The 19220-nt window shown below is 42.5% G+C and overlaps 2 protein-coding genes across 12 annotated transcripts in view; both read right to left on the bottom strand.

Moving 5' to 3' along the window:
* The window catches only part of osbpl9 (oxysterol binding protein-like 9), a 32248-nt gene extending 27991 nt beyond the window's left edge, over positions 1-4257 (bottom strand). For 4 of the 8 annotated variants that reach the window (XM_086046995.1, XM_086046996.1, XM_086046997.1 and 1 more), the window contains exons 1-2: positions 4116-4257; positions 3113-3163 (exon numbers count right to left, since the gene is read on the bottom strand). In XM_086046995.1, coding sequence (XP_085903121.1) covers positions 3113-3163; positions 4116-4226 — 162 coding nt within the window. In that variant the 5' untranslated portion in view covers positions 4227-4257. Of the gene's footprint in view, positions 1-3112; positions 3383-3689; positions 4073-4115 lie in introns of those variants that run through there. The other 4 variants (XM_086047000.1, XM_086047001.1, XM_086047002.1 and 1 more) reach the window with 4 other exon arrangements.
* Positions 4258-4535: 278 nt separating this feature from the next.
* Positions 4536-19220, bottom strand: part of abl2 (c-abl oncogene 2, non-receptor tyrosine kinase) — a 32449-nt gene continuing 17764 nt past the window's right edge. For all 4 annotated transcript variants that reach the window (XM_086047658.1, XM_086047659.1, XM_086047660.1 and 1 more), the window contains exons 3-11: positions 16700-16995; positions 16269-16541; positions 15947-16031; positions 15694-15871; positions 15431-15615; positions 15192-15344; positions 14996-15085; positions 11320-11496; positions 4536-9197 (exon numbers count right to left, since the gene is read on the bottom strand). In XM_086047658.1, the coding sequence (XP_085903784.1) occupies positions 7411-9197; positions 11320-11496; positions 14996-15085; positions 15192-15344; positions 15431-15615; positions 15694-15871; positions 15947-16031; positions 16269-16541; positions 16700-16995 (3224 nt within the window). In that variant the 3' untranslated portion in view covers positions 4536-7410. The remainder of the gene's footprint in view (positions 9198-11319; positions 11497-14995; positions 15086-15191; positions 15345-15430; positions 15616-15693; positions 15872-15946; positions 16032-16268; positions 16542-16699; positions 16996-19220) is intronic.

Below are 19220 nucleotides of genomic sequence, written 5' to 3'. Positions count from 1 at the left end.
AACCAGTTAGAGTCTGCAAAAGACCTGAGAATGGGACGGGGGTTCCAATAAGACAATGATCCGAAACATAAAGCAAAATTACAATGGAATGGTTCAAAACTAAACACATCCAGGTGTTACAATGGCAAAGTCAAATTACAGACCTGAATCCAATTGAGAATCTGTGGATGGATCTGAAACCTGCTGTTCTCCATCTCCAATCTCCATCTAATCTACCTGAGCTTTGCATGAATAAATACCCGAAAAGTAGCTCTTAGTTGAAAAAAACCCCCAAAAAACCCAAAGGTGAGCTGTAGTTAGCAATGACTAAAATTCGTACACGTTAATAAAAGACAGCTTTATCACATATTAACCTGGGCATAATTTAAATACGCTTGAAAAATCGCATTTATAATGGGTGTTAAAAAAAATGTTACAAAAGATGAAAAAGATTGAACACCAGAATTGAAGCAAAACAATTACGGAATATTTGTAAGAATATGTAGTCTTTCGTGTTACTCATGCAATGGAATGCAATAATATTTACTTACACTGTACATTACGGTTGACCCAGTACAAACAATCGGCACATAAGGAATGTTCCAAACCATAAAGGACCAAACCATAAATTTTGATCAATAAATGACTGCAGGGCACAAACTGTTTGACTTGGCTAATCATTTATTGAAGGACAATAATGTAGTACTCTGAACTGCGACCTCTTTCACATTGATGGTTTGTTTATGTTGTTGTTGTTGTTGTTGTTGTTTGCGCGTGTGTGTGTGTGACTTGTGTGAGAGTAAGGCAGAGAAAAATAGCACATCAAACACTTCACGGCTGGGCATTTACACAAGTCCAGGGTGGTGATGAAAGACAACTCTGTTTAAAGCTGAGACTGTCTTCTCCAAATTGACATAAAAAATGTGCAGAGCAGCGTAAATTGGTTTAACAAAGAATTATTTCTTATATTCTTGTCAAGGATATGTGGCAGGATAAAATTATTACTCACTTTTGTCAAGCAAGACGAGGGTGTTGTTTTGCAATGAGCCAACTGTGGTGAATTTGTGTAAACTATGCGCTTATCAAGTCGCATATCTCCACATGCTGGAATGCATGTTGAATCACTCCCTCAATGAACTGAATTTAAGACTGATCCTTTTTATTTTAAGATTTCAAAATGAGTCCACTGATAGTGTAGTGGTACACACGCCTGAGTTGTGTGCGGGCAGCGTGGGATCGATTCCCGCTCAGTGACAGTGTCTATGTGTGCCCTGCGACTGGCTGGCGACCAGTTCGGGGTGTAGTCTGCCTTCGCCCATTGACGGCTGGGATAGGCTCCAGCAACTCCCCGCGACCCTGTATAGGATAAGCGGTTTGGAAGATGACATGATGACATGACATGATTTCAAAACGAGGGTTGGCAACCTTTAACTTACTGCCATCTAGTGGCTAAACATCAACGGGCACAACAACATCTTGAGGCTGTCAAATTGGAAGTTGTCCCATACCCAGGGGCATGTTTAGTCATTTGGGGGCCTAAGGGAAACCCTGTCAAGGGATCCGGTCCTATATACCAGTGTACTATAAATATTTTGAATATTAATGTTTATCATCAACTGAAAAGAGTGAATTTGAGAAAATTGTCCGAAATGATGACAAGACTAAGCATTTTGAAATGTTTTTAAGAACATAAATTAAATATACCGGAAGACAAAAAATGCTTTAAATCAAGCCAATGAGGGAGAAACATTTTTGTAGGGCCACAATTAATTCTGCACAAGTGATTTAATGTCTGAACTGTAACTAGAACTTTCATTGAACACTTTACCTTGTGAAATGTGCCTGAAATGGTTGAAAAACAAAACGTTTATCAAGGTTTTATTATTGAGATGTCTTCATTTCAAAGTTCTTTTTTAAGAAAAACAAACTATGATTTTGTCAGTAACACGCAGATTTTTGCTATTCATGGCCCAGCCCAGTCCCCATCTCCCGCAAATAGCGGGGTTCATTTTACACTGTAAATTTGTTTTGTAACCCTCCATAATTATTGGCACCCCTGATGTATTCTTTAACTTCTAATAAACTCATTTTTTCCCTTAATAATGTAGGACCGACATTTAAAAAAGAAGGAAATCCAATCTTTAATTCAAGTGTATTTTATTCAGTGCGAGAAAAAAAAATCCCCCATGAAGAAATTATTATTTTACATCAAATCATGTGTGCCACAATTAACAGTACCTCTGATATTAATACTTTGTGCAACCCCCTTTTGTAAACAAAATAGCACCTAATCTTCTATGTTTCACAAGATGGAAGACTACGGAAAAAGGGATCTTCGACCATTACTCTTTGCACAATCTCTCTAAATCATCCAGCGACCTGGGTCCTCTCTTCTGCACGCTCCTCTTTAGCTAATGCCACAGGTGTTCAATAGGGTTGAGGTCTGGGGACTGAGATGGCCATGGGAGGAACTTGACTATGTGTCTAGTGAACCATTTCTACAATTTTCAGTATGAGAGTATGCTTCTGCATTAAAAATTGAATTCATTTAGGCTTTTAACACATCTTAACAAGGGTTGCTAATAATTATGGAGGGGAAATGTATTTTACGCATTTTTATAATGTGACTTTTCTCCCTGAACATAATGACATTTTTTCTAATAATGACTATTCTCATACCATTACAATTTTATTCACGAACAATGTTGTTTTTCTCTATTGGTTGACCCGATTAGTTGATGAGTCAACTTCACTATGCCACATCATCGACGCTTGAAGCTCACTAATCACGTGTTTTTGGCATCTTGTTAACCCAATCGGTCAATTTACTCACGGCTTGCTCGGCCGATGACGTCACCTAACTATAATGCAACGAAATGTTCGCCCAACAAGGTGACACAGTCTTCATCCATGTGCACGGGCCCAAGAGTATGAAAGCAATCCTATTAACAATATCATGGAGTGTTTGTGTGGACATCCCGTGCCTGTAGTCTTTTTCCAGCTCTTGTAACACTGACTTCATTTTCTCAGAACACTACGACACTTTAACCATACAGATTTTGGATAATAATTCTTTGGGGTACATATGAAGTTCATACTAATGCAATTTGTGAAATTGATGCCATTCACTTACCCGAAGTCGCACACAGCCTCTTCTGGACCCTCGCATCATCTTGTCCTTTGACTGAAAACAAACAGAACAACCCCGTATTTATAAATCATGGTAACCATAATCCATGCATAACCATTCCCTGAGGTTGAATTCCAAGCTAAACTGGATTTAAACTGGATGCGTGCAGAAGGGCAACCGCAAACAAACATCGGACTACTCTGTGAACAATTTGAGGTCTTCATGACTTCCTCGTGATTCCTGGCATGACACAGCTCGTAGGAGGTAAGATTTCTGTCAAGGAACCACAAGAAAAAGTTCAGTATTTCCTAATGATTAGCTGCATCATGCTCCACTGCATACACAGATACCAAGATTAGGTTGCACTCAGGTTAAATTTCACAATGTAAGAGTTTACACAGAATGTCAGCTTGTCCAACAAGCATGCTTCAGTGTGATTAATCGTTTAAAATAACATTTACATACCACACATAGGCACCACTGAAACTTTTTAAGATGTGGCAGCTAGGACTGTTTGCCAATGTGCGGGTTCGTCATTGTCATGCTATTTATACAAAACTAACAAGCAGCGTTAGCTTACCGACTCCTACCACTGTGTCTCTCATCTAGAGTCAAACAACTAGTAATCTTAACAATGTCACACACCAACACATACTGTTGACAGTGAACACAATTCTGTCTCACTGCCAATCAAAACATCGAAAATCCGCTGCTACGCCGCGTAGGTGTTAAAGATGTTTCCGATTTGAGCTTCTGCTAACAATATAGCTAAGCGGAAATATAGAGGAAATGCTGCCGCCGGATTGGTCAGTTGGATTTCACAGAGCAACGTGATTGGTCCGTGTGACGATTCGTCACCGAGCAGACTCGCCTGTTGGTGGCCGAGACTCCCCAACTCCTGACAAACACCAAAGGCCCCCATTACAACCAGCGACAACTTCTATCACATAGCCACCCACGCCCAGCGGAACGCTCCAGAGTCACAAACCTGAGAGAACCGACATACCGTGTAGTAAGACAGCAGTCCGGCATTATAGTCCAACACAAACCAGCGGTACTGCCAACCTTTCATGACGTTAGTCCACTTGCTCAGCGGACCTTCCATGATAGACGCCATCTTTACAATACCGACCACTGGGAGGAGTCGGATATGCTATACAGTGACGTCACGAATGATCGCTGTTCCCATCAATAAAGTTAAATGAAACCAGGTTTTGCTCTTGGGTTAATGTATTTTTATTTTTATTGAAACGTGAGATAGAGTATTTTTATACGTTTTAGGTGTGTTTTAATACAAAAATATCAAAATTATTTAAAATATTTTGCCACCTAATCACTTTCAAATGTCAAACTGACTGGCTGCTAAAATCAGTAATCAGTAATGAGCAACGGATGAATAAAGACCAATAAAATAAACAAAGTGATACAATATTCATCAATATCTTTATTATTTACAAGAGACTTAACACTGATAAGCAAAACTTCACAGTAATATATGTGAGCTTTAAAAAAAAAAAAAACCAAATATATAATTTGTACATTAAAAATTGTGTTAGCATTTATCTTTTTTTTTTTTTTTTTATCCGTTCCTATTCCATTATGGCGTGTCTGACTGTGAGCATTGGCTTTCATTGCACTTGAAACACTTTGGTATAATGATGAGCTGCAGAGCACTTTCCAAAACAGGGAGCAGAATTGTGGAAAAAGAAAAACATAATGAAGGCAAGCGCGGGAAAAATATGTGCAGATGGAGCATAGTGAGCACACTTTGGGTTCAATTCACCAACGTTTCAGCTATGAGATGAAGAAAAACTTAAATTCAAATTATTCATAGACCCTGTTACTCCATTGTATTTCAAGGGTGGTGACAATTTTATTCCGATCTTTGTTGAGACTTGTCAGAGAGGTGCAGTAAAGAGACAGGAAAATAGATCCTCAACAGAGATAAATGACAGACAACAAATTAAGCAGCTTGGGATACAGTAAGTCTTAGATGTGTAAAACAACAGAAATATGGCAATGTTTTTATGAGGCTGTGGATTCTTGAAAAAAATTTGCTCACATAAAAGGCACCAAGAATCACAGAAAAACAACATTTCGCTTAATATTTGAGACTCACAGTATGTGTAAATGTATGTGTAATGGACCTGCAGTGTTTCATATGCAAATGTTAGACTTTTACATACATGTGCCAACGATTTTCTGTATGAGGCCTTATCCAGTGTACATTAAGATGTGAGCCCAAATGAACATTACCTCTGTGTACGTGTGCATAAATGTACAATTCTTGCAGCTTGTGCTCAATAAAACAGAGCAGCTTGGACTACAAATGCGGGTCAGTGATTAATTGTGAAAAAATAAATAAACGTAACAGCACCTTAAGCGATGACATATTCATGCTGATGAACATCTGAACTTCAGAACTGAAGAATACATTCAGAAAGCAGATGGATAGGCCTCAGTCTAAAACAGGGGTAGGGAACCTTTGTCCCGTCGGGGGCCATTTCAGTTTTTTGTTTTTTTTAAATAAAGAACTCCGAGGGTCAATAGTTTCTCTGAAGTTTTGTTTTTAGAACTGCTAAGCGGGCCAAATCAAATGTTCTCATGAGCCATAGGTTCCCCACCCTTGCTGTAAAACAACTTCTGTGACTAAAACATAAATAGTTTTCCGGATATGAAATAAAACCAACATTAACTCCCCCCTCCCCGAAAATATCTCTGTGCTTAAAAAAAAGGAAAAAAAAAAAAAAAGAATAATTTAAAATTCAAGTTCATACATAGACATTCTAGAAATCATTTTCTTTTAATTAAATGTACAAATCGCTCATGTGCTGAAGACAGACTGCAGGTTAGTCTATAAAGAGTTAGTAACGTGTGATTAGTGTGATGAACACTCAGTGTGTTTGAAATGTGTTTCATAAATTGCAGACATATGAGGCACTGAGACCACAAAGGCTACAAGGAGTCCTGCACTGTCCATAACACACAAGGACACTTTGAAAGAAAGCTATTCCAATTGGCCTACTGCGCTACCCTGTGCTCTTCTCGAGGACAAAACGTGGTGCGAAAGGACATCCAGAGATCAATATTGAAATGCTTTTGACGATGTGGCAGGGGTTAAATTCATTCATGCCATAGGCAGAAAAAAACCCAACAAAACATTCATTTTCTTTTCAATACTGTGGGGAAATAAGGTCAAATCTTTTACTCCAGAATACTTTTTGTGTTTTACATCTTTTTGTTTTGGGCTTTCTCACTTAAAAAAAACCAACAAAAAAACAACAAAACATAATTCATCACTAAAAGGCGGTGGTGTTTTCCACCACCATGTATGCAAACAACAAAACAAAACAACGTGGTCTCTCTATCTGGTGGTCAAGTGGAAATTACAGTAATTAAATTGATTTGTACTTTAAGTACTAAAAGAGATATTTATTTTCTGAAATCCCAAGTTCTGTGCTGTTTTAAATAGGGATAGGCACAATCATCGATTAACCGTAAAAGTCCTTGTAAATGGAAAACGTCTTCACACCACAGATAAGAGTGATGGAAACAACGCTGCCAAATTTGAATGATTAAAAAAAAAAAATAAAAAAAAATCAAAGTATTAAAATGTGGCTTCAAAATGATAAAAAAATCAAGCCGTTGTCTCTGTACTCTGATGACTCTGCTTTGATAACTGCTGGCAGTGCATGAGTTAATTGATCTCAGTCAATCAAGGAAAATTTAGTCAAACGCACATCCCTATTATAAAACACAGTGACCATGTTTAACAAAACAAAATGTTGACACAGTTTCCTGTCTGTTGTAAAATGGCTTTCAAAAAATAGCTATGGTCCCTCAGTTGCTATACATGGTGCAAAATGCTCCAAGAAACAGTGCACCCGACTCATGAGTCACACATTCATGAAACATTGAGCTGGACAGGGGCAAACGGCTGTCTTCCAGTCAGTAAGGCTGAGCACAATCGACAGACTAACGCAACAAGCAGGATGAGCTTGGACTCGAGCGACACACGCTTGACATTCATTTCATGATTATGGCCGGCGCGAGGCAAACATTTCACGTTTTGGAATTGAACCACGTTCAATTTGGCATACGTGGTGGTCAGTATTTGTACAGGTCAGACGGAGCCGAAAGAAGTGTCCACACTGGCATTTTATGAAACAACTGTTTGTAAACAATAAAAAGATTACATTTTGTAGTGATTTCTCTGAGGTACTTTACACATTGTTCTCATGTCGCAAACGGTGAAAGGAATATGACCGAGAATTTTGCTGTGGTGTGACAGTTAGCGTCGGCTACCTCTGGACTACGTCGCTAATCTCTTTAATGCAACTGTGCAGGTTGTCGAGTACGCTGTTGGGGCCCACGCAGCCCAGCCCTCCGCCACCTGAGGACGAGGCCCTCAGCTCCTGCAGGCTGAGCTCCAGCTTCCCCACCGCCTCGCGGAAGGCAAACTTGTTCCTCATCTGGGGGATGCAGTCCACGTAACCTGAGCAGTAGTCCAACAGCTGATGGCCGGCGTCCAGCACTTGGCTGCTGGAGGGACTTTCCGAGCTGAGGTGGAGGACGCTGCTCAGGCACTCGGCGCACTCCAGCAGGGCCTCGCGGCTGACCCGTTCGGGCGGGACCCTCTCCGACGGCTGTCTGGTTCGCCGCAGTGCCACTTTGGAGTGTGAGGAGGCGGCGGTGCTGGGTGCCCCGTTGGCCATTTTAGCGGACGTTGCGGTGGAAGCAGGAGGCACTTGTGGCGGTGGCACTGACGGTCTGCTCGTGGTCACTCCTCCTGACAACCGCCCCGACCTGTGGCCTTTTAATGTATCTCCGTTAACTTCGACTGGTGAGGCTCCTACCTGCTCCTCCCCCTCGCCGCTGTAGGAGTGCTGCACGCCACGTAAGGTAGGCGGGGGAGGTGGCGCGCACTTGGGTTTGACGAGCCGCGGCCTGTCCCGGTCGGCCTGGTGCTCGGACAGCAGTTTGAAGCGGTTCCCCTGAGAGTCCAGCCCGACGAGGTGCACGTCGCCCGGGCTGTTCTTCAACGTTGGGGAGATGAGAACTGGAACTTTGTGGTTGTGTGTTTGTGCACCGGCTGCGCACGATGACGCCGCTGAACTAGTAGACGTCTTAGAGGGGGACGACCAACTTTGCTGCCTTTCCAGTCCTGCCCCGCCGTCCTCTCTAGCCTCCCTCACCCGGGACGCACTGTCCGATTCGCCCACTTCCCCCCCGACCCCGGGCGCCCTCCCTCCTGTGGCAGTGCTCCGGGGTAGCAGCTTGGCTTTGGGCCTTTCCCTGATCTGTGCAGTTCCCTCATCCATCCTCCTGAGCACAGTTTCGGGGGGACGTGAAGCCCCGTTCTCTGGCTGGGAGGTGGTTGAAGCAGTCCTCTCCAGAGGAGTTTTAGCACTGCGATTCCTAGGTAAAGTCAAAGCAATACGCTCCAGGTCCGGCAACCCAGCTGACATTGAGGAGGTAGAATTGGACCTAGGCAAGGGTTTCGGCCCCCCAACCATGTTTCCACCATCGGCTGAGCAGACTGCTTTTCCTGTCCGCAGCCCGAGGGTCTTTTTGATAAGCCTGGGGGTAAAAAATCCGGCGAGTCCTCCCCAGCTGCTGCCGCTTGTTACCTGTGAAGCAACTCCCCCGCCAGAAGGCTTCTGTCCAAATGTGGCCCCACAGCAGCGCGACTGAGTCTGGGCGGGCTCACCATGGGAATGAGAGGGGGAAGCGGAGAAGCCCCCCAAACTGTCCGACTGCGGTAGCGGAGGCGGGGGGCTGAAGTCAGCAGTGGGCTCATATTTCTTGTGCGGCTGCGTTTCCATCTCCCGAAAGGAACTGCTCCTTTTGGGAGGCGTCGGGAGGTTCTGTTGATGCTGGGAGGACGGAGAAGAGGAGGAAGATGACGACGATGACTTCTTCTTGATGAAGGAGCTGAAGAAGCCAGCTTTGCGATCTCGCGTGAACGTGCCCGTGTCCAGCGCGTCCTCTAAAAGGCTCCCGGGAGATTTATCACGCGGCTGCTGTTTTCTGGGCAGCGCTGGGGAATTGCCTGTACGTCCATCGCTTCCTAATAAAGAAGTCCAGCCTAAAGAGGGGAAAAAAAGAAAGATCTGTTAAATTAATCAACATAAAAAAAAAAAAAAAAACTATTTTCTATACCACAGTCCAGGGTTTTCCCAAAACGTTTCAGTTTGAGACCCAAATTAAAATTGATTCTTCCCAGGACTGATCCGTTTTCTATGGCACTTGTCCTCATTAGGGCTTTTGGGCAAAAAGTGGTTTACACGCTGTAGAGACCAAAGAACACTTGCACGCACGAAGAATTCAGTCTTTAATTAACCCAACGTCTGTTTTCAGTATGGGGAGAACATGCAAACTCAATATAGGAAGGCTGGAGCAGACGCGCTTACCACTAGGCAAGGAAATTCTGATGAGCCATAAAAAAGCTGACTCCAAAATTGACCCTCAGCTCAATTTTGCTTGCTTAAATGCTTAAGATTTTACCCCTTGTTATTTTTCCAACTTGACCCTAAAGAACTTGAATCTGGCATGGAAAGTTGAATCCACGCAGGTCATGCGCATGCACATTCGAACCATTTAACTAGATTTGAACTGAAGTTACACGTGTGCAAGGTGGGGTGATTAATAAGATAATCAACTCACATGCTAAAACTGCCTTACAAGGCTTTACACTACAAGTACAGAGCAGGTCAAAAATTTGGAGGCACCTCTACGGCATGGGACGGACGTGTGTTGAAAACGTCTGATTGGTACTATAGAAATACACACAAACCTTTCCTAGAAATAAATGTCAAATGTATTATGTAGCATGAAATGTTAATCCAGGACAGTTTTGTCTTGTGATTTTGTAAACTGCACTTTATGCTCACAGAATTACAGGGCAAGAGGAGCTTGTTTTTTGTTTATAGTATGATTAATGCTTCGTGCTTTGATGAACTTGTGAGGGGGTCAAAGACGTACTTAGGGATAAGGACAGAAAGACAACCACACACTTGTTTGCGTCACAGACAAGCACACGGGACCAACATTTTATTATCAGCAGAAAAAAAAAAAAAAAAAAGAAACACTTAATTGAAAAGAGAAGGAACATTTCTGAGATTTGTGCTCAGTAACATGACCGAACTTGATTTGGAAATAGCAGAAATACGACAACAAGATATAAAATAATCACGCTGTATCAAAGAATAATAATGAGGGGGTGAAAATGAAAATAAAGTGAGAATTTGGAGATAAATGGTCGCATAAAAGCTGATTTAATTTGAAATATGTGTTGGGGAGTTCGCTAATTGAGCATTAGCGCTAAAATGGTTTGTGGTATGTTTGGAAGAGTATGAGTCAGTAGAAGTAAATTGGATTGGGTCAGTGTAATTATTCACAGGAGATGCTTAACTATCCAGAAGGCGGTATATGGTATCAGTTCTTGGGAAATATTGACTTTTATGGCAAGCAGGTGCATTTCCTGGCATTTCTCTTTCATGTTAAACCCTAGTGCCACATGAGATGTAATAAAGTGTTTCCCTTCAAGAAGTTTTGTGAATGCTTAGCACGTAAGTCTCACAGTTGAGAGGTTATGGGTTTGAATCTGTGCTCAGACCTTTGTGAGTAGATGTTGCATGTTCTGTTCTCTCGATGCTTGCATGGGTACAATGAAGACTTATTTGCCCGCAGTCGTGACTGTGAGCGCATATGGTTGTCTATTCGTGCCCTGTGACTGCTGGATGACCGGTCCAGCGTGTACCCAGCCTCTCGCTCGCCCAAAATCAGCTGGGATAGGTAGGTTGCAGCTCACTCGTCACTCGCATGAGGACAAGCGCAATATAAAGTGGATGGGTGGATGTTTTGTTTGTGACACATTTGCAAGAGTTACATTTTGTTTCTTAGACATGATTTCATTCATGTGACTATAGTAGTTTTCAAGCGAGCACCAGCATCTCATAACTAAAAAGGCTATTTACTCTTTTATTTGCACTACGCAACGTGACCTGCCGAAAATGCGCAGATTTGGGAATGGACAGAGAGTTGCGCAGGTGGTCAATCGGTGAGAAAAATGATCGCCCTTCTCCTCAGGCGGCGGGCTTGGCGACGCTGCAGTTGGCTCTTGGTATCAAGGTGGCCTGGGACACCTGCGGGCTTGTAATGCGAAGCGCCCGATCGCTTGGCAGCGAGGCAAGCGTGTCTAGCTGTACCTGAGGGACCGTGCGTGCCGTGGTCTGGCCTCCCGTCGAGCCCACCCTCGATGTTTTCCTTGTTTTCCGTGTGCTTGAGGATTGTGCGGGATTTGGAGGGCAACAGTGGCGTGTCGAAAGAGTGCAGGAGACCACCGTGACCGGAGGATGCCGTCTTACAGAGCTCCTCCGCTACCTCTGCAGAAAAAAAAAAAGGAAAAAAATGGTTAAATACATCGCTGACATACCAAACAACCTCTGAAGTCAAAGACCCCAGAAATAGGACGACAGAATTTCCAGTAAAGAAAAAAAGTCTTAAAAGAAATTAATACAATCTCACAAACCTCAAACGTTGAACCAAGGCCACGCATTATGAATCACAAGACTTTAGCTCAATAACCATCATAAGCAAAGCTGTCAAATTAAATTCCCAGAGGGCCAGATCCTGCTCTTCACATTATTTTGTATGGCCCACAAAAGCATGCCTCAATTTCCCCTACTAGTGATCAACAAGTCCTAAAAATGATAATAGCCAGCAGTTTGTCATGCATTTTGCTCCCCAACTATAGCTTATGTGAACTGAACCATCACCTTAACCCAGAGGTGTTAACCATACTATGATTTTTAACGTACATCACAAACCCAATATAGGCGTGGTTTCACCTTTGTAATCGGCCTCTTCAGGAGGGACCATTACCAAAATGATGCAATAAGATAAACACAATAAAAAAAAAAAGAGAGAAATAAAATAAGCCAAACTGAATGTACTCCAGGAAGGTGTTTTCATTATTTTTCAAGGGAATGTCCCTAAATTCTCTCAACGAGGCTTGCCCACCGAATTTTAACTTTTTATTTTCTACAAGGGATGGCAAAAGAGGAGGCGGGACTGCATCAATTTTTATTAATACTCTTTTATCAAAGGAGATCATTTTTAGCAGCTATTTATCGTTTGAACACCATGCCTTTGTTTTTAGCAGTCCCCCTATTCTCTGCATTACCGTCTATAGACCTCCCCATCATTCCACTTCTTTTATTACAGAATTTTCAGAATTCTTATCCATTTTATATTCCAGTTATAACAGAATATTAATAACTGGCGATTTTAATATACACATGGACAACATCTCGGACCCACTATCCAGAGATTTTTCAAACCTTTTAAACTGCTTGGATTTTAAACAGCACGTCTTGCAGCCAACTCACAACAGAGGACACACCCTGGATTTGGTTATAACCTATGGCTTGTCTGCTGGTGTGTCCTCTGTTGTTGACTTGGCAGTGTCAGACCACTACTGTGTCTATTTTAACATCGCCAGTTTTAACCATCTAGCAGTCCCGGTCAGAACAGTGAAGAAACGCTACCTATCTTCTGAGGTGGCAGCAAATTTTATCGAGATCTTAAAAAACACTCCTGCTGACATTTTACCTGCACCCTGTGATCTTATTGTTGACAATTTTAACCTACATCTTAAATCATCATTAGATTCAGTAGCTCCACTTTTAATTAAAACAACAAAAACAAAGACTGTACCCCCGTGGAGAAACAATGCTATCAAAATATCAAAGAGAAAATGCAGGAGTGCAGAGAGGAGGTGGAGAAAAAGTAAACTTACAGTACACTATGAAATTTTATGCGAACAACTGAAATCTTACAATAAAACAGTAAAACTGGCAAGATCTTCCTATTTCTCAAACCTCATTACAGTCAATAAAAACAACCCCAGGGTTCTCTTCTCCACCTTTGAACTTTTAACTAGTTCTGATTTTAATAAGTCCCCACAGAGACCAACAGATGCTCTCTGTGAGGACTTTGCAGACCACTTCAGAAGTAAAATCGATGACATAAGATCCAGTCTTTTAGCCCGTCAAAACACAAGTTTTAATAAACCCGGACAATCATATTTACATGAGGAAACACTGGAAAGTTTTGCCCTGGTTGATGCAAGGACACTTGTTCGAGTTTTCTCCCAGGTAAACCCAACAACCTGCCTTTTGGATCCAATTCCCACATTTCTTTTTAAGACATTTTATGGATTTTTTGAAGAACAAATTTTAAATATAGTCAATTGCTCTCTTCAGACAGGCGTCTTCCCAGCTGCCTTTAAAACGGCGGTGGTGAAGCCCCTTCTGAAGAAGAGCGGTTCTGACCCGAGCGTTTTTAATAACTACAGACCCGTATCCAACTTACCGTTTTTAAGTAAGATTTTAGAAAAACTGGTTTTCATCCAGTTGAATCATTTTTTAAATACAAATAATATTTTGGAGAAATATCAATCTGGTTTTAGGATGAACCACAGTACGGAGACTGCTCTTTTAAGGATCTTAAATGATATTAGGTGCACTGCAGACGTGAGAAAACTCACAGTCTTGGTGCTACTGGATCTAAGCGCTGCTTTTGATACAGTAGATCACCAAATTTTATTAAATAGACTTAAAAATCTAGTGGGCATCTCTGGTACTGTTTTTGACTGGTTTTATTCCTATCTCACAGACCGATATTTCTTTGTAAGTATGGATACTTGTTCCTCTAAAACTCATGAAATTAAATGTGGGGTTCCTCAAGGTTCGATTTTAGGCCCCTTACTTTTTAATCTTTATATGCTTCCCCTCGGGGATGTCATCAGGGGACACGGCATCAGCTTTCACAGCTATGCTGATGACACGCAGCTGTATATTGCCGTGTCTCCTGATGACACAGGACCCATTGATACCCTTTTAAATTGCATTTTAGATATCAAGTCATGGATGGCAGATAATTTCCTACAGCTCAATGAGGACAAGACTGAGGTCTTAGTTATCGGTCCCGAAGGTCAGAGAGAGAAGCTTTTACCAAAACTACACATTTTTAATCCCTCACACTGTGTGAAGAACCTTGGCGTCATTTTTGACTCTGAGCTCAGTTTTATTCCTCATATTAAAAATGTAACCAAGATTGGTTTTTATCACCTTAAGAATATCGCCAGAGTCCGCCCGTTTCTCTCTCAGGCTAACACGGAAGTGCTGATGCATGCCTTTATTTCCTGTCGTTTAGATTACTGTAATGCCCTGCTCTCTGGCCTCCCGAAAAAGAGCATTTCACCACTGCAACTACTGCAGAATTCAGCCGCTCGGGTGCTGACGAGAACCAGAGGGCGGGAGCACATTACGCCAGTTTTGAAATTGCTGCATTGGCTCCCTGTGTGTTTCAGGATCGATTTTAAAGTACTTTTATTAGTTTATAAATGTGTTAATGGTCTTGGGCCATCTTATTTATCTGATTTGCTTTTATCATACCAGCCCTCGCGGATCCTGAGGTCCTCTGGCGCCGGCCTTTTATTTATTCCAAGGGTGAGGACCAAAATGCATGGCGAGGCTGCATTCAGCCATTTTGGTCCTCACCTTTGGAATAGCCTGCCAGAGGATGTCAGGTCTGCAGAGACTGTTGATATTTTTAAGAGGAAGCTCAAGACACACCTTTTTAGTTTGGCTTTCAACAACTTTTAAATAATTTATCTTTTCTTTTGATTGAAGATAATTCTATGTTTTGCTTTGAATGTTTTAAAGCACTTTGAGTTGCATTTTTATGTATGAAAAGTGCTATATAAATAAAATGTGATTGATTGATTGATTGATTGATTGAAATTGGAAAACATTTGAAATTTAATGTATACTTCGCTAGCCTACAAAATGTCTTTTTAAATGTTTCTTGCTAGGCTACCTTCTGAGATGCTGGAGTCATGGAACATTGTTTCAAAGGCTTGGTGGATCTCCGCAAACGATGGCCGGTCAAATGGGCTCCACTGCCAGCCTGGCAGAAACAAAACTCATGAAAATGAGTTCAAGTTCACGTTCAAGTAGGAATCACAATGACTACCGCCATCGGAAGGACTTTAACTTTAAAGGAATCTACTTACATGCCCTCATGAGTTCATAGACCTTTGGCGGGCATCCCTCAGGCTGTTCCATGCGATACCCCTTCTCGAGAAGATCATACACCTGAGACAGATCGATGCCTGGGTACGGAGACATGCCATAGGTGGCAATTTCCCACAGCAGGACCCCAAACGCTGTAGGACAAACACAATGTGGATCATCAGCCAAGTGAGCAGGAGCGCAGTGGGAATACAGAAATGAATGAGTGCACGTTACTCACCCCATACATCAGACTTGATGGAGAAGGTGTTGTATGCAAGGCTCTCTGGCGCAGTCCACTTGATGGGGAACTTGGCACCAGCGTGTGCAGTGTAGGTGTCACCAGTCATCAACCTGCTCAGACCGAAGTCTGCCACCTTCACCACATGATTCTCGCCCACCAGGCAGTTCCTCGCCGCGAGATCCCTGATGGAAGACACTTGTGAAACTTGCTAATATTCCATTTGAATTGAAAGAGGATGGCACCTGGTGTTTTCTTCTCACCTGTGGATGAAGTTCTTTTTCTCCAAGTATTCCATCGCCGAAGAGATCTGTGTGGCCATGTAGAGCAGAACCACAGCATTCACTTCCTCCTTGTTGCAGTCTCTCAAGTAGTCCAGAAGGTTGCCGTGGGGCATGTACTCTGTCACAATGTAAAACGGAGGCTCCAACGTACACACGCCTGTGGGAGAGGCAGCTTTATATATATCTGTAAGGTAGGGGAAATTGAAATGGGAAAAATAGACAAGATACTGACCAAGAAGCTGAACCAGGTTTGGATGTTTAACCTCCTTCATGACTGCAGCCTCTTTCAAAAATTCCTCAACTTCCATGGTGTCCTCCTGCCATTAAAGAAGCGGGACAGAAATGTTAATGTAATTATAAGCGGAGTGAATATCTTAAAATGTCAAGTGTAAATGACTATCATAAGAACGGAATAAGCAGCGAGGCAATTTACGTGTATTACCACAGTCTACCTGCAGGTGGTGATCTACAACCATAATTCTGCTCATGTCTCTTCATTGGCTGATTAACGAAATTGAAATTAAGGTTCAGTATCTTGTAAGGGTAGATCACACCTTGAGTGTTTTGACGGCGACGGTGAGGTTGTACTTTTTCCACACGCCCACGTACACCTCGCCGTACTGGCCACCTCCCAGCTTGTGCTTCATGGTGATGTCGGTGCGCTCCATCTCCCACTTGTCGTGGATGGGCGACACGCCGTACACGGTGGGCTTGTTGCACTTGGGTGCTGGGTAGTGCAGTGTGGTGACCAGTCCGTCGGCTACAGTGGAGTGGTGGTGGACCAGCTCAGCCAGGGTAGCGAAGCGGCTCTCGGATGTCACATACACCTTGAGGAGGAGAAGGAGGGGGCGGGGGGAGTGAGCGAGTTGTGAGCAATTCAAACTACAGTACATTTCAGGAGAAGTGGAACAGTTACCATCAATGGAAAATTAAAATACAAAATCAAAACCACATAAAATATTAACCGCCAGCTGTCTAATGCTACCTTTCCATCCGAGGAAGTGTTGATCCGGTAGTGGTAGACTCTCCCCTCGTAGCGGAGGGAAATGGACAGCTGTCCAGGACTGCTCTCGCTTTCTCGGACAAGGAAGCTGCCGTTGATGAGGGATGAAAGCAGGTACTCGGCGGCACTTCGCGACACGGGCCCGTGGTACCAGCTGTGCTTCTCCAGGCTGTTGACAGGCGTGATGTAGTTGGAAGGAACCCAACCCTGGCCGTTCTTGGAGCGAACCTCGCTCCACTCTCCATTTTGGTTGTAGCCTAGCACGCGCAGCTTCTCCCCTAGACACACAGAGGAGGAAACGCTCAAACAGTTGTCGCTTGCCATGTCAATGAGTGACCAGCTTCAAGCAAGTCATTAAGCATAGTTGAAACACAGTTTTTGCTTGTTTCTAAAATGAGCATTCAATAATATTTCTTCGTGTGATTCCTGTTAGTGGCACAAAAACGTTGGGGACTGCAGATCTAGATCATGCTACAAGTTACCACAAATCTTTAGAATGGTGCACAATGTTGTTTGTTCAAAATGTTCAGGCTTTTCCGAATAATTTACAAAATTGTGACTTTTCCCACATCACAAACTCTTATTGGCTTGGCATTAAAAAAAAATGAATTTCCAGCAAACGTACAACCATTCAAAAACAACAATCACAAATACAAAATTTTGCCATGAATTATTTTGGGCTTTACTCTAGAAGCAACGTGAGACGCGAGGAGGACAAATAAATAAACGCAGACATAATGAAAACATAATCTTTGAGTAAAGTAATAATGGTGGGAAACATGGGTCAAAATGACTTAGCCTAATCCTATATTTGCCCTTAAGATAATCATGAGGAATCTGGATTAGAAAGCCATTAGATGAAATCTAATTACCTACACAAAAAAAAAGAAAAATCGAAAAGGAGGGTCTCAGAAACATAGAGTCTTGTCACCAGGTAAGAATGTTGGTGAGGATGCTTTGGTGACAAAACAAACAAACAGGGAGGTATGGACACATTGTGAATCTTACTGAACTACATCAAAAGCTGTGCAACAATAATAAGAGCGAAGCTGCCATGCAAGCTCCGGGCAAAAGCAGACATGTAGTGACTTGGTATCTCGTCTCCGTCTGTCTCTTGACGTCAGAGCGGGAGACGCGAGGGAGCGGAAAGGCGCATGATTTTCTTGAAACCAAAGGAGGGAGTGATTCAATAATGTAACATAGTTAGTGTTACCTCTTCATTGGACATTATTTTACAATCAAATTGTGTTCGGTTGCATTTATTTAGTTAGCAGAAAAATAAACAACATATAAGTGTAACGCTAAAAAAAACCCCAAATCTATTAATTTCCTGGGTGTAGTTGTCTAATATATAATGTCATGTCTTAATTAGGACTTGGCACTCCAACAGTTCTCAAATATTGAGACTTTTTTTCAGAATGTTTTGGTGTAATACCAAATTTCACCACTTTAGGATTTGGGGCATTTGAATTTTACAGTAGTGCACAAGTTACATGTTTGCAAAGCAAAATAAGAGAAACACCTCCCAACAGTATAATGCAGTGCAAGCTCATCAACACGGCAAGGATGTCAGTTAATTTCATTACCATTACTTTTCAAAGAGGTCCATCCCCTAAGAGAGTTCCTCCAATTATTAAAGCTTGACGGCCGGGCCGGGCCGGCCGGGCCCACCGTGCAGTGAGTCACAGTGAAAATGACGCATCATTTACACAGTAAAGCGAGGCGTCCAAAAAATGGTGGCCGCAGTCAATAAACAATTAAGATTGTGATGGTCACTGAAAAAAATGCTAAACAGACTTGCCGGGAATCAGTTCTTGTTCAGGTTACTGGGCCTGTACAGGCACAGGCAAGTAAACAATCTAAGGATTTGTACTTGTAAAATACAGCTAAGACCGCTGTCACTATACACACTAAACTATTTTGAACAGATTGCTATCCAGTCTGCCATTCTCTATTTTCCTCTGCAGGATTGGAAATACTGACTGCCTCGCTGCGTTTGGACTGGCTAAGAGGAGATAATGACTCTGAGCAGCTAATTCCTGCTTGTGGTCAACTACTGCCCGCTCAAAGTAACCCACCTGTTGATGTAAAATTCCCTATCGTCACAGCATTAGAGGCATGATGTGGTCTTTTCTCCAGGAAAGAATTCTAGATCGTTGCTTGAAACCAAAATCCCACCAAAATCGTTTCAAAAGTCTTCCCACAAGAGTGGCTCTGTTATAGCTGTAAAGTGGGAACCAACTCCATATTTTCTTACATTTTCCCTTCCTATAGGTGTGTGTCATGGCCAGGTGTCCCAACAATTCTTATCACCTATAGCTTTATGGACACACAACATTCCAATGGTATAACTGTAAAGCTGTGCATGAAACGGTTTCTTCCCCATCAGGGTTTGACGACTTGCCAATCAGTGGCGTGCCCTGAAGTGTTTTCTACTTATTTAGTTCCACGTAAGGAAATCACTTCCGCACTTGTGTTGCAACACACGTGCGTATGTGGAAGG

This window comes from Filicampus tigris, chromosome 12 (assembly GCF_054856515.1).
Source record: "Filicampus tigris isolate MCC_2025a chromosome 12, RoL_Ftig_1.0, whole genome shotgun sequence".
Taxonomy (NCBI): domain Eukaryota; kingdom Metazoa; phylum Chordata; class Actinopteri; order Syngnathiformes; family Syngnathidae; genus Filicampus; species Filicampus tigris.
Note: the sequence above shows the minus strand (reverse complement) of the source record. Positions and strands in the feature narration are given on the sequence as shown.